The sequence below is a fragment of the Vanessa tameamea genome, chromosome 5 (assembly GCF_037043105.1).
Source record: "Vanessa tameamea isolate UH-Manoa-2023 chromosome 5, ilVanTame1 primary haplotype, whole genome shotgun sequence".
Lineage (NCBI taxonomy): Eukaryota > Metazoa > Arthropoda > Insecta > Lepidoptera > Nymphalidae > Vanessa > Vanessa tameamea.
In genome coordinates this window covers 5,207,841-5,224,109 of record NC_087313.1, presented here as the reverse complement: position 1 = coordinate 5,224,109, position 16,269 = coordinate 5,207,841, and the positions used below count along the sequence as shown (strand labels likewise).

The following is a 16,269-nucleotide window of genomic DNA, read 5'->3' as shown; positions in this document are numbered from 1 at the left end:
TATACATAAAGTTTTCCAATTTACATTTTATATTTGACTGGAAATGGTATAAATACCAAATATTATGTGATACTGCCATAAACAATACTTGGGGATCAGTAAAAGATAAAATAAATTAAAGCAGTCTTTATTAAATAAGTATTTGTTGGATTTGTACTGACTACTTGTATGCTTAAATACTGAAATAAATATTCAATGAGGTAAGGCTTAAATCTAAGATAACATTTGAATGCAAAATGTTATAAGAAATTATTTCGGTTTTAAAGTATTTTCGATCGTAACTATCTACGTTACGGGTTGGTCGAATATCGTAATTTTTTTTCTTTTATGTCAATTTGTTTACATTCATGAGAATTATTAAAATATTATATTGTGTTGTGACGTTGAATCTTAGACTCTCAAATTCGGATTGGTGTATCGGACGTATTTCAGGAGCGCGTCATTCTCTTCGCAGACGAATGGTTTGCGATGATGACAGGCGACGTCATGCCAGTGGACCCCATCATTGTAGAAATTGTTTAGAATCGCCACGCAGTGTTCCGCAGCGCCTCCCTGAATCAGCTCCTGCAAACATCAACTTACTTTTACTTACTTATATTTATAATAATAATTATAGAGTGGTGTATTTTTATAAATTATTTAGATGCACGTCTCTGAAGTAAAGGATAATCTTAGCCCTAGTATAGTTTGTAGACACCTTTACCGAGTATTGATACGAAGGTATGTTGTATTAAGTCTTCATTTATTTGTGTTTTACAAACTGTCATTTAGTTTTCTATAAACGTGCGTAACAAGAAGTGAAAATTATATAAGAAACCACATAATGCAAGGGCACGAATGCATTATGAGTCACTATGACGCAAGCAAGGCGGATGCGGATGATCCTCAGGACGCAGTTGTAGTTGCGTGCAACGCGTGACGACACACGAGTCACAGCGAAAGTAGTATCAAACAATATGTCGCGTCTCACGACATAAGCTGAATATCGATAAGCCTTTGTACAGGTTGTAGAAAGTGGGTTGCAGGCATGCGGGTACGCCCTTCGGCGAATAATTTGCAGACACATAAATATTTACACCGCTTTCATTTTCATTACGCGTCATCCTCACTGTTAACGAACGAGCCATAATGGCAAACATTACTTAACCATACGTGGAATTTGTGTTGTAATAATGTGCTACTTATTCCGTAATAATTAATAATGCGTAGGTATGTAATTCATCAACGACAAATATATTTTTTAATAAGATATATATAAATACATAACAATGTTTCGATGTAAGATAGGCTGATATAATTAAAAATAATATATTTACCCTGTTGTCAGGTTGGGGTTTGCCAATACCGCCGCCTTCTGACCAGTCATTTTGTTGGCGGTTCGTAGTGGGAGCAAGTTTTTGAAGCTCTGCAGTCCAGAACCATCCGTTGACCTCGTTGGGCAGAAGATCCGGTCGGTTGCAGCCTTTGAAGTCGCATAAGCGACCCGAAGTCCATATGTATTTTATCTTAAATAAAAGTAAAGCAACCATTTGTAGAATCACTGGGTAAAGAACTCCTCTCCTCATATGGGGGTAAAAAGAAAAAATAACATGAATAGCAATTTTTTTTAAATAGATTATGTGTGATTTTTTATTAAATAAATTCGAAGACTCGAGGTAATAAAATAACTTAAAAAGTAAGTTATGATTAGATACATAATGTCATATGGAATGGCATAATTGCTATGCTAATTCGAAGAAGATCAAGGTTAGGCAATGAGAATGCCACATATTCTTTAGAAAACAAAAAAAATATGATCATAAAATAAGTATTTGCAAATTTTTTTTTTTATAAAGTAATATTAAAAGAACGCCCTGTTGACCTTTTTAGGATCACAGCTCTAAAGGCCATAATAGCTACGTCCTATTTGACTCGATCACAAATATATACTTTTAAAGAATTTTACGTACCTATCTATTAAATTAACAACCAAAACAATAAGCATAATCTTGTATGTCAATATTTAAATAATCCAATAATACAAACTGTCTAAGTAAATATTTCATTCGGTAATGATATATTAATAAACGACTTATCCCACGATGTAAAAACATCTTTACTTACGTGAAGTGAAACTTGGAAATGGAAAATTCACTATTGTTCTGGTACTACTCGCTATGCATCGTAAAATAATTGAAGTTTGTCAAATTCAAAACATGTTTGAATTTGTAACGACATTTAAACAACAAGCACGTCAAATTCTTTGAGATACGAAATTAAAAGGCTCTACTTTCTAGTTCAATTGTTTTGAAAAAAACGTTTTCACTTACAAGCAGTGGGTGTACCTAAAGTAAATGACGAGATTACTTTGTCATGTTAAAACAGGTCAAGGATGAAGCATTATCGTCTTTTGTTTTGCTAGCATTGAAATTTCCAAGTAAGTGCTACACGAAGTTTATATAAACACGTTAAACGATTTGAGTCCAATTTACCAACAATTCAAAGACAGGATAAGAATGTTTACGGCATTGTTGAACAAACTAGTAATGAGTATGTTAATATGAATAGGAATTGAAGTTTAATATATTCAAGATTGGATTTACACGCTCTCGCTTTTTACAAGTCACATGTTTGTTATGTAACAAACTAATGTTATTTACGTGAAAATTTTAAATTACCTTATCTTGAACGATACGAGCTTTCACCCATTCATTTTCGTCACTTGTTTCCAAGGAGACAAGGTCCATGCAACGCTGACGACAGTAGTTTCTTGCGCTTAGCCAGTCCTCTTCAACACCACGTAAGGCCGGGTCCCTCCACGAGAAAAAGTAACCCTTGTCTAGTAAAGAAAAAATAGCATAAAAAGTTGTGGTGTATAAATTTGTGGTTATTAATACTTATAGTAGGTACCGGTTTTGTCTGTTCATAACATTTTGTGTTTTATTTTTATTTTTATTGAACATAATGAATCATTTACATAAATTATTTAAAACAGTTATTGTACGTTTTATTAGTTTACACTTTTATAAATACTTAACATAATCAGTATAAATGGCAATATATTGGAAAATAAGCTATTAACATTAAAATATAGATAAATTTTAACTTGGTAATTTGTGAATGATTTAAAATAACGAGGTAGAAGAAGTTTTGTTGTTTGTATGTATCGTGTTTTTCAAAAAGTATTATGAACACGTGATTCGTTATATAATTAAACTATTATAATGTATTCGCTTTTAAAAAGTGTATTTTAAATAGTAGTGCAAGTGATATATTTTTGATTGAAAAATTTAGCCTTGGTAAAAATAAATCAGTCATGTGTTACTTTACTAAATTGTAAATGTTTTATTAATCTGTAATGTTTTATTAATCTGTAAGTTAAGATTATAAAAAAGAAAGCTTTGGGTCAAATGTTAGAGATGAAGGTTTATCAAATATTATTTTCTATGATAGAATATTTTTGAATTTATTTTAGAAAGTCGTTTCATAGATCGAAGGGAAATTAAAATTTCGCTTCATATACCTATGCAGTTTATTTACGTTTTTATTTTGTTATATTATTATTTAACAATTTTGGATAGTAAAATAATTAATTTTATTACTAGTGTATATTTTGATGTTTCTTCTTTTTTAAATAATTTATTGCCTATCGCTAAGGCGCGAATCATAAACGTTAAAAAGAAAACGGTGTAATTACATACCTTTCGTCTAATTAAACATAGGTACAGATTATCTATTAATTATTAGATATTACGACCTGATACATGAATGTAACGTGCACAATGTCATTGTATACAGCATGAGAACGTCTGTCGATGGAAAAGTAAGTAACTTTCCATACAGAACTAAAAAGAATACTCGCTATTGTGCAGCGCTACTAGGTTAATTTACAATATGTCGCAGTTTATCTACCGCATATTTAGTAGAAATAATATTTGCTTCAAAAACAACAACAACAGGCAGTTTACTTAGAAATAAAAAATAAATAAAATGTAAAAAATTATAGCCGCCCGAACAGGGACTTGAACCCTGGACCCTTGGATTAAAAGTCCAATGCTCTACCGACTGAGCTATCCGGGCTATGAACGAGGAATGGAAATTATTGAACTAATTTTAAGCGTGTTGACTCAGTACATTATAACTTCGTTAGACATAATTTAAATGACTGTTTATGACAAGTCATTATGGCGGAATAATAAATATTTAATTATATGAAGCTTTGTTTACTGTCTCAAGGAACAAATCTGGGTTATCTTAGATATTTTATAGAGTCCCGTTTAGAAACAGGTTTACTTATCTACTAGCATCCGGGAAAAAAGCGATAAGCGTAGCTGACGCATTTTTAAACATGACGTTTTTATATGAACGTCTTTACGTGGTCTTTGATTCGACAAAAACTTTGTTTAGAGACTTCCGCGTCGGCCCATTGTACATAAATTACTTAGATCGGGTAAGTACACTGCCCGGTGTTTTAATAGAATGTTTCATTATAGAGATACTTTATTATTATTAAGATCTTCATTTCGAAGCGATTCTTTCTAAAATATTTGGATAAAGTAAAATTATAAAATATTTTACGCTAATACTGTTCCATTTGGTCGACATTATTTGTCTTTTGAAATGATCTAAGTTCTGAGAAATAAATATTATGAAATTACAGATATTAGATCCGGGTAGTTTTACAAGAGTTGAAGCCTAGAAAAGTTTAGTTTGTATTGTACCGCTCATCAAATATTCTACCGTTTGATCTTTAATCATTTCTATTTCTTTGTTGTAGGTTAAAACTTAAAGGTGAAACTTAATCAGCTAACGAACGTATTATCTTAGTTCGATACTTAAAATATTTTTATAAAATTCAACTTACTGTCGGCGTATCTTTCATGAATGACGCGTTGCACACACTGTGAGGGTACTGGAGGTTCTAGGATGCGTCCGTTTGGGAACTGCGCGTGCGCAATCGCCAGCACCGACAATAACAGGAATCGTTTCATGATCTATAAAAAATGCATTGTTCTGTTATTGAATCTTACATAATTCAACATTTTAGTTAAAGTTTATTTATAATTATAACAAAAATGAAAGGAAGAATTTCACTTGCCCCCTTACAGTAAGAAATTGCGTTTTGCGCGAATTCGTATCTAACGATAAATCTTACATTTTAATTATTCAAAACAATTATTCTTTAAAGTAATAAAAAACCTTATGTAATAAAGATGCAAGAGTAAGCAGGTTTAAAACGTCATTTTAAAAGTTTTAGTTAATTCTATTGATGGCACCGGTTCGGAATGTATGATCCCGCCAGAAACTCAATCGTTAATTTAATAAATTTCATAAATATCCTTAGCATTGAATAAGATCAATTATTATTTAAAAGTTATATTCAATATATCCTTCGATATGTTAATTAATTGGGATTCAATTAGATATTGTTTATTAGGTACATATATATCCAGTATAAAAATAAACGAATAGTAATTAGATGACATATCAATATATAACCTTAAACTGGTTAATTATTTTTTTTGTTTTGTTTATATTTTTTATTTGTTCGTCTTTAGGTATATTATGTGAATAATATCTAGTTACTTTTCTTATGGCTGCGAATTATGGTTAAATATTAAACCCTGGGTCTGGCTAATAAATTAAATGTGATCTGATTCTGTAAATTCTGACTATTAATAATTAGAATAAGAAACAAAACAATTTCGAAAGTGCTTCATGATGAAAATTGAATCATTTGTTTACATTATTGTTAACAATAAATATCGTTATCGTACGTGCTTAATAATTTTAACAGCAAATAATAAATATTCAGGTTTTGATTCCGAGACGATTCTAAGAATAATTTAAAAAGAAAACAACATCAAAAACCATGTTCTATAAAAAAATACTTGTCTTGTCATAAAACCCCATAGAGTTCAACGGGTTCAATGAACGTTCCTTTGGTTTGGAATTGTTAATTTTAAATTTGTATATTCCATTAAAAGTCATTTTATTATTTAACAGTTATAATTTGATCGCAGTAGTCAAACTAGTTATACAAATCTTATTTATGAGACAATTTAATTTTTTTAACCATTCACGGAAAGATCTTATAGAAGGATGTGCAGTTTTAATTAGATTTCACACCGCGTCTGTTGTATAGATGATTAGAAAATGCCAATAATGTTTTTATACTGTTCAAAAGGTCAAACAATCGTGTGGTCACAACCAACAATAGACTAGGTATAGTGCTAATTCGTCAACGTCAAAAGGATCTTCAAATTACGTTGTGTACAATAATATGAGTGAGGCATTAAGATAGCAATTATTAAGAATTTAACGAATGTATTACTAAGCAACGAGTTAAATTTGTTTACAAACACTTTCCATTGAATATTTTACAATGGATTACGTAAGGAAATCGAGAATCTGGACCGGTTCTAGGGCTATAGAAAGCGACCTTGCCCTCAAGATGGTTCGTTCCTCTCAAATTTCGACCTTTGGGTTATTTTCTTTTTTAAGACTTATATTTAACTATAATAGAGGCAAATAAGTTATTTTGATAAAACCGATTTATTTCTATATGAAGATCCTTTACTCGTTAACACGTTTTTTGAATACATTTTTACTCATTAATTTAATTAATTTATCATAAATAATTTAAATAATAATAATTTTAAAGACACTTCTACGTAAATAAGTATTTGAAAAAAGAACAATCATTATTTTTGAATTAAACGTTAATAAAAAAAAAAAAACTCACGATGTGGTCTGTCTGTCTTCCGGAACCGACACTAACTGATGCGGCAGCATACTGCGTTCGTTTTATATGGAGGAAAGCCTCGCCTCCGGATCTTCAAGGTATCCGACAGTCCTGTGGGGTGTTTGAATAAAGAAGCTTAAATTTTCGGCACAATTATGGTAACTATATCTACTATTTTACCGAATTTGATTTAATTTTATAAAATAAAATAATACCTAAGTATTTAGATTATTCATATTTAGAAAAAAATATGTTTTTGTGATTTATTGTAGATATAATAATCTCTTTAAAATGAAATTCATATTTTAAAATTTCATTTATTTATCTTCTTAAATTAATTTTGTTCTTTTTTTTTTACTTTAAAATTTCGAAACAAAAAATCCATATATTAGTTTCAAATTCCGATATGGTTTATACAGTATGTGTTACTGTGTCCATATTGTTGTGGGATTAGTCATGGAGAAATTTGTTGGCAAAATATCGTTAACGTGAGAATGACGAAGCCTTTACAAAATGTGTTACGAAAAGGCGAAGAAAAAAAGAAAAATTGTTTATTAATAAATTACTTAAAAAATATATTCGTATATTTTAGAGATAATTAAAAGCATCTAAATTAAGTAAGTTATATTTTGGAAGTACATACTATATGTGTAGTATTGCCTTAAATATTATATTACAATACGTTATAATATACAATAAATATTTATCAATGAAATATGTAAATAAATAGTGATTAATAATTGTCAATAAGTGATAACTTAACAACATAATATTATATCAATAACAAAAATTTGTTTTCCTCAAGAACAATAAATTAACAAAAAAGTACTATACTGCATTTTAATATATGCTCAAAATATGCGTTTTAAAATAGTACCCTTTTCTAAAGCTTGTGAATGAAATTAAAAGGTATCTATGTGAATCTAGAACATTCTGTTGGCAGACCGCGGTACGTTTACATACGTGCCAGTATTGCTAATCTCTGCTTTCTTTGTTCGTACACAAGTTGATTGTCTTGTCGATTTTGGGGCAGCAAAGTTGACAACAGAAAACCGTAGCTTTTTTATCTGATGGTCATTGTAGCTGCATTTATACGATAACGCTAGCAAACATTTTGTTTTGATTGCTATACCGATAGGGCTGAGCAGTACTTGAATTACTTGAAATTAAACTACATCATTAGATTACTTATGTATTTAGTATTTATATTTCAATTACTTATTACTCTCAACAAATAAATATTTACTTGGCGTAATACATTCATCAGATATTCTTAGGCAAACGCCAAAACCTAGTATTGTTGTTTTCTGGTTTGAAGACATAGTATGTTAGTTCCCAAGGTTGGTGGTGCATTGGCGATGTAAGGATTGGTTAATATTTCTTACGGTGTCAATGTCTATGGATGGCAGTACTATCATGTGGCATACACGGTACAATTACCCGTCCGCATAACTAAAAAAAAAAAAAAAATTGTACATGGTATTTTAAATACCTGACTTTGAGGTATTTTGTAATTAGATATCAGATACTTGATCAAAATACATTTTCAAATATATCAAATTATGAATCATAGTGAAAATGCAAATGAGCTTAAAAAAGACCTGTTGATAGAATATACTGACGTATATATAAAGGTATTCTTAATTAATTAAAAAAATATGTACATGAGAGATTTCTGTTTCACAAATTTTTGCTACGTAAGAGGTTTTTCTTTTATTAAAATCAAACAACGTTCTATTATTTTTAAGTTTTTTTTTAATTATAAAATGGGAAAAATTGTTTTAAATTGCAAAACATTTTGCGCATTAAATTCAGTCTCAAAAACTTAGACAGAATCTTATAAGATTTTAATATTTTATTTTAACCTAAGTAATTAAGAGTATTTGTTTTTATTGTATTATAAAATTATAATTATAGTATAGACTACAAAGAAACAAACGCTGAATAATGAAATGATTTCCTAATCCAATAGTAACGACGGTCAATATCGCGACAATAAGGACTGTAAGTGATAACAATTCTAAAATATGATAGTATTTTCTAGATTGGCAAAAAGGTACATATAAAAGTATATGTGTTGTCGATGAAACAAAAATTCGACAGATATTCGCCACCTGGACGTTAACCTTATGTGGGATTTTTGCTCATTAAAACAACCTGCCATGGCTTTCATTGATACGGATTGGAGAGATTGCCGTCGACTGTACTTCCCGTGACAAAAACAATCTATCGAAGAAGTAATAGGAAGTACACTTCAGGCCGATTTTTTTGGGAAGAGCTACACTTAAAAAACTTACTTTTGTGTTTTTGTATTTATCTATAATTTGTATGACGCTCGATTTAAGGGTGCGAATCAATATTATCTGATAGATTTGATACAAATAGAAACTCCAAATCGTTTCCTTTAAAAGGTCTTCTTACTGCGGACACTTCTGTATTGATTAAAATTTTGTTCCTTTAGAATAATTCAATAACCTATCAATTTAAAAGACTTTAGAGATTGATATCTCTTTAAAAGTTAAAATACTATTGGAAGAGGTTCAACCTAATAGAATATTAATGAAGTTTATAAAACTTAAATATAACCTGTTAGATAGTTGTAAAAAAATGTTTGCGCTAAGGTAAAAAATGAAACTGTATTTAACTGGTTTTTGGAAGGGTTTTACATAATTATACTTACTATGATAAAATATTATGGTTAAAAAGTAGTATATAGGTAGGTACCTACTTATTTATTAATCATTTTTAAACATACACATTCATAAACATTTTTTTTTATGTTATAGGTGGAGGCTCACCTGATGGAAAGTGATTACCAACGCTCATGGACATCTGCAACAAATGGGGGCTTGCAGGTGCGTTGCCGGCCTTTAAGGAATGGGTACGCTCTTTTCTTGAAGATTCCCTAGTCGTATCGGTTTGGAAAAACCGCCGGTGAAAGTTTGTTCTCCAGAGTGGTTGTGCGTCAATGATTTATTTATGGAGGTAATAGTATTATCTAAGTATATCAAAAATAGTAGGATCAGGGATCACAGTGGCCAAGTCAAGCCATAAAAGCAAGAAAACCCCATACATACATGATTTAAAATAATTTAAGATTTATGCGTATAATCGAATAAGTATAGAAAATTTATATTTTTGATCAATTCCTATCCCAAGATCAATTTTCCCATTCGTTTTAGTTTCAGATCATTTTCGTATTAAATAAAATTGAAGAATGTATTTAGGGACTATTACCTACTTATGAATTAGTTTCGTCTGATATTAAGTTATAGGGCAACAAACCTAACATATTTTAAATAATTATATGTGAACTAGGTATATATGTAATGTGTGAAGAATAAAAATATGATGGAAGTGGTTACTTAATCTTATAATTTCTCTCTTCACAACCATCAACAAATCCAGAGTTAAACTGCCCCAACAATTAATTATGTAATATTAAATTAAATATATTTTTTTGCTTACATAAGAATAATTTACATCAAGTCCTTAAATATATACAAAGTTAATAATTGATACAATCAATAGTCTGTTATTTGTTCAATTTTTGTTTGGTAACTACTCATTCAATTAGGAAATTTCGCAAACTGTAAATGCCCCTGTCAGGGGTGCAAAAGGACATGTACCCTACCTAACACCAATGGTCCCTGCATCTCTTAACTAGTTATTCATAATCAGAACTGTACAATAATTTTTATTAATGCTAAATAATTCAACACCTTAACTTACCCATAGAGCGGGTTCCTCCTGCTTGGCTTACTGGTCAAGCCAGGTACGGGTACAATTGACCCAGTGGTGTATTCCTTATCTTACCAAGTAACCTATAATTAGTTTTTATTTTAGCTAATGTCTCAAATACCAAACGATTTTTAATAAAATTTAAAACCTAAAAAGAAAAACAAACAAAACGTTTTTTATAATAATATGTACATATTAAAAAAAATATATAATAATACTCTTTATCATTTATATGATAGATAAGATGATTATTGATGATGATGATGATGATGATGATAATATATTATAATGTATTTTTATCAAATTTCCTTTCATATAATACACACCTGGCTGAAAACCCATTAAATTTTTTATCAAGTTTAATACCTACGTCTTTTCGATAGTTTAGTTTACATCATCAATTATATGGATCAATATTTAACACAAATAGAGCATTCAATAAGTATAATATTTGCATTGCTAATTCATAGTAAATAATTAATCCGAAATTAGGAAATTAGACTCCAACTTTGGCCTCGAACATAAGAATGGGTCGATATAAAATAAAAACTTTATAACAAATTCTACTCTTTATATCAAATTTAACAGAAACAAAAACGACAAAATAAAGTTGCATGTAAAGGTTCACTGGTTGCATACGTTACCCTCTAAAAATCTTGGGACACTTTTAGACAACGAACACTGCTGTGCTTTGTGAAAGGAGATGGACTCTTTCGGATTACCTACATGTCCTCTCTTGACCAAGGAGTTCCGATAGGCTTTTCGCCACGGTTCTTTTGAAGATACAAAGGGCCTTGCTACCATTGATGTTCCTTCTCTTATTGAGCTCCGTGGCCCCGTTAGTCGTGATGATGGCAAGAGAACCAATGGACTGACATTGGTTCCCTGGGAACGGAAGTACTATTTATTTACAAAAAGGATTGAAAAGGGAGATGAAATGCTGTATGAAAGTATTGTCATTTTCTTTAACTTTTTATGTCAAATTCAAACGCGTACTAAGTCGTGGGTACATCTAGTACTGTAATACTTTACTTTGATCTTTCTCGTAGGGTGCTGCCAGCGTTTGCAATGTAGGGGCATGCAATGTTTGTTTATTTGCGACATCACATTAGAATCCTCTAAAATTATCTGTGATACTCTATTATATTATACATGTACTATTATATATATATATATATATATATATATATATATATATATATATATATATATCTACCTTCCTTATGAATCACTATCTACTAAAAAGACCGCATCAAAATCCATTGCGTTGTTTTATAGATCTGAGCATACACAGGAACAGATAGACAACGGGAAGGAACTTTATTTTATACTATATTGTGATTGGTAATATTTTATAATATATATTTTTGGATTGGTGGAAACATTTTTTAACGGTAATTATGCACATTGTAAGTATGTTTTATGCTTTCTACTAAATAGCCAAATTAAAGAAAAGTGTTTAACATAAACCAACGGAACAGCGTAATGTTACGTGATGTTTACTTAACTAGTTACGCTAAGCGAGTTTTTAAAACTGTGGGAAAAATAGGTAAACTGTGATATGAAGTAATTAAGAAACATTTCATAATTAGGTGTAATTTTTCAATTTAATAGACGTATTTTTCATATATAATAAAAAAGGTTGTAAATCGTAAGACATTAGTTAAGCAACCCTTTATTTGTACTTAATCCACGAATAACATACTTAAAAAATCTAATAGTGTACATATGATAGAAAGGCCTTGGGTAAAGATATTGTGAAGTACGAGGAAGGCTCGATGTAGGTAACCAAACCAATAACCTAGGCAAGCACCACTAAATTTCCATGTGTATATAATTCACCTCCGGACGGTGTCACGATGTGAATTAGAAACATATAAACACACGGTGGTAAAACGATTATTTTACAAGTTATTAATGTTGGGGTAAATACATATAAATAAGGTAAATATAAATATTTTGATCTGTATTTGGTTTATTCACATGTGACCCATTTTGTACGAATGAAGATAAAAAAGGAAGTAGAATCCGATCATTTCCTGATAAATCATAACTATCTTGATTATTTCTTAAACTATTCAGTAAATTGTTGTGACTCCACGCTGAATAGGTAGTTAAAAATAGCGCCGTAGATCAATTATTGTCGATAATAATATAAAGTCAAATTTAAGAGTTGTTTGGAAAAACTATATACTCTCAATGTAAAAATGGCATACTGTATATATTTAAACTAAAACATTTAAGAACGTTACTGTAATTTTTATAACAAGACGTAAATGTCATTTCGATTTTCGATTTAACAACACAAATGTCATTCGAAAATGACGTTGTGACTGTCTAAAGTAAATAAGGTGTTTTAAAAATAAAACATATTGGCTTTATATAGCCTTATTAATTTCATTTAAAAGGGAATATTAAGCTTAACAAAATGTTTTGTTGCTTTAAAAACTGCATTAATGGATTTTCCTTAACCCCGAGCGTACCAATACGTGTAAAGAGCAATCCAGTACAATTAGATACATTGCATATGGGTAATATTTAGTTTTATATTGATTTTTTAATACGAAACCATAATATACCACAAAACATAATTACACATTATCAACTACAGTATTTATTTGATTAAGTTTAACTTAAACTCCTAAGTTGAACGTCAAATGCGTGGGATGACATTTCGGTAGTGTTTTAAATAGACTTAAGTTAATATACCAATTTTTAATCATTATATCATAATTTTCTTCCAGGACATGAGGTAGTAATAGTCAAAGGTGGCCAGCGCGTTTGTGGTTCTGGATGTGCTCTAGGAAATGCACCACTTGTTCAAAACAAAGCATATTTTGAAGTGAAACTTCAACAGGGAGGAGTGTGGGCTGTAGGCCTCGCGACAAGGGACGCAGATCTTAATAGAGTCCATGGTACGATACATATTATAAAAAAAATGTTTAACAAATGTTTTCATACCTAATAAAAAAGTGTTGCATTATATTAATATAAAAATAATCAAACATTCTTAGCCATGAGATTAATTTACCTTAAACTAAGTTTAACTTTTTTTAACTCACGGTTGGCAAACCAGGTGGCAACCACTTAATATTCTGTGGATGACCCATCCTTAGGTCATTGCCAACATAGCTGTAGGTCAAATGAGTCATGACATAATCCAATCACTGCCAATATTACACAACAATTATATTAGCGTTATTTGAAACAACATCCATATTTGAAGCACTATGATGTAAATAGGTCAAATTTTGCAAATGTTTAATTTTTACATATCAAATCATATTGAATGTGGTTCATTTGCATTAAGTAATTAATATGATTTTTGTTTAATTGCAGGTGGAGTCGACAAAGAGTCGTGGTGTTTAAACAGTGATGGAACAGTACGGCATGACAATGTTGAATTATATCACCTAAAACCAGGCTCAAGGGAATCTCCTACTTCAGAACTCTTAGTTACAACAGGATTTTCAAATGATAATGAGAACCAGACAGAGAATGAAAAACCTGAGAGTGAAAAGGGTGAGGAGAGTGCTGCGGTGATGCCAGGAGAAGGAGACATCATTGGTGTTGCATATGACCATGTAGAGCTAAACTTTTTCCTTAATGGCGAAAACATGGAGATCCCTGTTAGAAACATAAAAAGCACTGTTTACCCGGCACTTTTTGGTGAGTAGTAATTGGTAAAAGTGTTTCTGTCTTCTCTTATTGACATAAAAACTGATTTGTATCTATGCATGTATGAGCTATTTAAAATAATTTTAGAGCACTATATTATCAGTGGATTATAGTTATAATTATTAGGTCTCGAAATTTGGACAACTTCTTACAAGGAAAAAAATTCAATTCTGATGGGGCAGTCCAAACCGCCAAAGAGAGTTTATTGATTCTCGCCCCCATGGTTTAGTTTTTTTTTTACAAAGGGATCAATGGTGCATACTTAAATATACATATCTTACAAATAAAAATTGACATTATATGCCTCCCGCACAAAACACCAATTTCATATTTAAGGACCTAATAAAAAAAAGTGTATTATAATTTATGTGTAAAATTATATCTCTTTCAGTGGACGATGGAGCCATTCTGGATATAATATTAGACAACTTCAGATACCCCCCACCATCAGGATATGCAAAAATAATGGTGGAACAGTCCCTTCTTTAACATAATATAATAAGTTAAGGAGTAAATGCTTATGTGTGCATATGACGGTTCTTGTATTCTCGCTCTAAATGTGATCATATAAATGTGTGCGTGAATACTCTAAATTAAGACTGTCGACTTGTATATTGCTTGTTACATCTACTGTCTAAACCCTCTATGTCTTCATTTATCCTTAAAATTATTGAGATGATAAATGATGTTGGTGGAGCTCTTCAAGATAAATAAATATAAAATAAAAATATTCTGCTTTTGTCTATGACATACTATTCAACAGATTATCTGTTTGTAATTAGATGTCTAATTAGGTATCTAATATTTCACACAGAGTTGAAGTTTATTTTAAGTTTATCATAATATTATATAATGGTGTATTATATTTTCCTAATAATTATAAAGTATTATTTTTGATATTACTATGAGGAGTTCACTCTGTCATTTACAAGTTTAGTAGAAGTTAAATTACTACAGTTTATATCCATGTATAGTTAGGGCCGTTATTAATGTGTGACAAAAATTATCAAAGACTCATTAAAGACTAGGTTTTATGTTTGACAAATAATCAAAAAAGCAATGAACCAGGGTGTATTCGAACAAGTCATTCACAACAATGATCACTATAAAGACTTAAAGAAAAGATGTGATAACTCATTCCTATGTGTAAGATTATCTAATTAAAATTCTTTCTGTAATTAATTTGGTTATGTTAGTAGTGTGTATCTTAGTACATTTAGATATTAATGATAGCTTAGTCGGGCAATGAGAAACAACAATATCAAAATCTGAACTGGTGTAGTGTTGAAAGTTGAATATTTATTTTCTAAATTATGACTGTTTGTTTGTGTGTTCGTAAATCTATTTGAATAATGTATATTTTGATTTTAATGCAAATTATGAGAATTTGACTTTGTAATATATTTTTCTTAAAGAATAAATGTGCTTTTATCGTTAGGTTTAATGGTATTTATGTGCTTTTGTAAGTGGTGTGACGTGGCCCAGTGCTTCTTAAATCAAAATGATGGAATATCAATATTAATTTTAAAGTAATACAGTAATATAATGTATTTGTTTAAATAACTTTTTATCTTTTATTTTAGGTTATTATTCTTACTTTTTTTATAAACTCATAATAAATGTAGGCTCAGATTTCATCTATGTGTCTATTATTTGTGCTGATTGTAATACTAAGAACTTTATTTTTGAAGTAAGTAAATAAGTTGAAAATATATCCATAAAAGGCAAAGTGGCAAGAAATAATGTAATTAAGTGTTTGTCTAACAATGTATGAATACAGCTATAAGAATTAAAATTTTAATTACTATATATTTTATATATAACAACAATGCTGCACTTCCCTACAACATAGTCTTCATTGTTATGGACAAATAATGTTGAAAGCCTTTCTTTGCACAGGTTGATTATGAATATTATTTAAAAATGTTTTATAGTAAACCAAAACCTGTCTAGTGCATATTCTTTTAATTGCCTCATTGAACCTTACTGGCTTTCTTATAAGGTCCCGGCTCAGAGCAGGAAGGAGTTATGAGGCATTTCCTTCGAGGAATTTACCCGATTGTAGTTTCGAGACGATCTCAGAAAATGCCCTTGTGATGCGCACATCATTAAATTATTATTGTTTA

General features: G+C 30.1%; 2 protein-coding genes and 1 non-coding gene across 3 annotated transcripts; 1 reads left to right on the top strand and 2 right to left on the bottom strand.

Annotated features, from left to right (window-relative positions):
• Positions 1 to 111: 111 nt before the first annotated feature.
• LOC113392779 (uncharacterized) lies at positions 112 to 6,840 on the bottom strand. The gene is made up of 5 exons (XM_026629365.2): positions 6,725 to 6,840; positions 4,844 to 4,973; positions 2,658 to 2,818; positions 1,317 to 1,505; positions 112 to 564 (listed from the first exon to the last, which is right to left on the bottom strand). The coding sequence occupies exons 2-5, from the start codon at positions 4,968 to 4,970 to the stop codon at positions 391 to 393; spliced, it is 651 nt and encodes a 216-aa protein (XP_026485150.1). The 5' UTR covers positions 4,971 to 4,973; positions 6,725 to 6,840; the 3' UTR covers positions 112 to 390.
• Positions 3,987 to 4,059, bottom strand: Trnak-uuu (transfer RNA lysine (anticodon UUU)). Its single transcript has one exon. It is a non-coding gene; the product is annotated as a tRNA-Lys (tRNA).
• A 5,920-nt stretch (positions 6,841 to 12,760) lies between the features above and the next one.
• On the top strand, positions 12,761 to 15,780 carry LOC113392491 (SPRY domain-containing protein 7). Its single transcript, XM_026628952.2, has 4 exons — positions 12,761 to 12,996; positions 13,210 to 13,380; positions 13,805 to 14,134; positions 14,535 to 15,780. The coding sequence occupies exons 1-4, from the start codon at positions 12,894 to 12,896 to the stop codon at positions 14,630 to 14,632; spliced, it is 702 nt and encodes a 233-aa protein (XP_026484737.1). The 5' UTR covers positions 12,761 to 12,893; the 3' UTR covers positions 14,633 to 15,780.
• Positions 15,781 to 16,269: the final 489 nt, after the last annotated feature.

Excerpts from the sequence above, each read along its gene's own strand:
- LOC113392779 (XM_026629365.2), bottom strand. The coding sequence starts at position 4,970 with ATGAAACGATTCCTGTTATTGTCGGTGCTGGCGATTGCGCACGCGCAG. Across the intron at positions 2,819-4,843 it reads TCATGAAAGATACGCCGACA|ACAAGGGTTACTTTTTCTCG; the intron begins GTAAGTTGAATT and ends TTTCTTTACTAG. Across the intron at positions 1,506-2,657 it reads CTCGTATCGTTCAAGATAAG|ATAAAATACATATGGACTTC; the intron begins GTAATTTAAAAT and ends CTTTTATTTAAG.
- LOC113392491 (XM_026628952.2), top strand. The coding sequence starts at position 12,894 with ATGTTTTGTTGCTTTAAAAACTGCATTAATGGATTTTCCTTAACCCCG. Across the intron at positions 12,997-13,209 it reads ATTAGATACATTGCATATGG|GACATGAGGTAGTAATAGTC; the intron begins GTAATATTTAGT and ends ATTTTCTTCCAG. Across the intron at positions 14,135-14,534 it reads TGTTTACCCGGCACTTTTTG|TGGACGATGGAGCCATTCTG; the intron begins GTGAGTAGTAAT and ends TATCTCTTTCAG.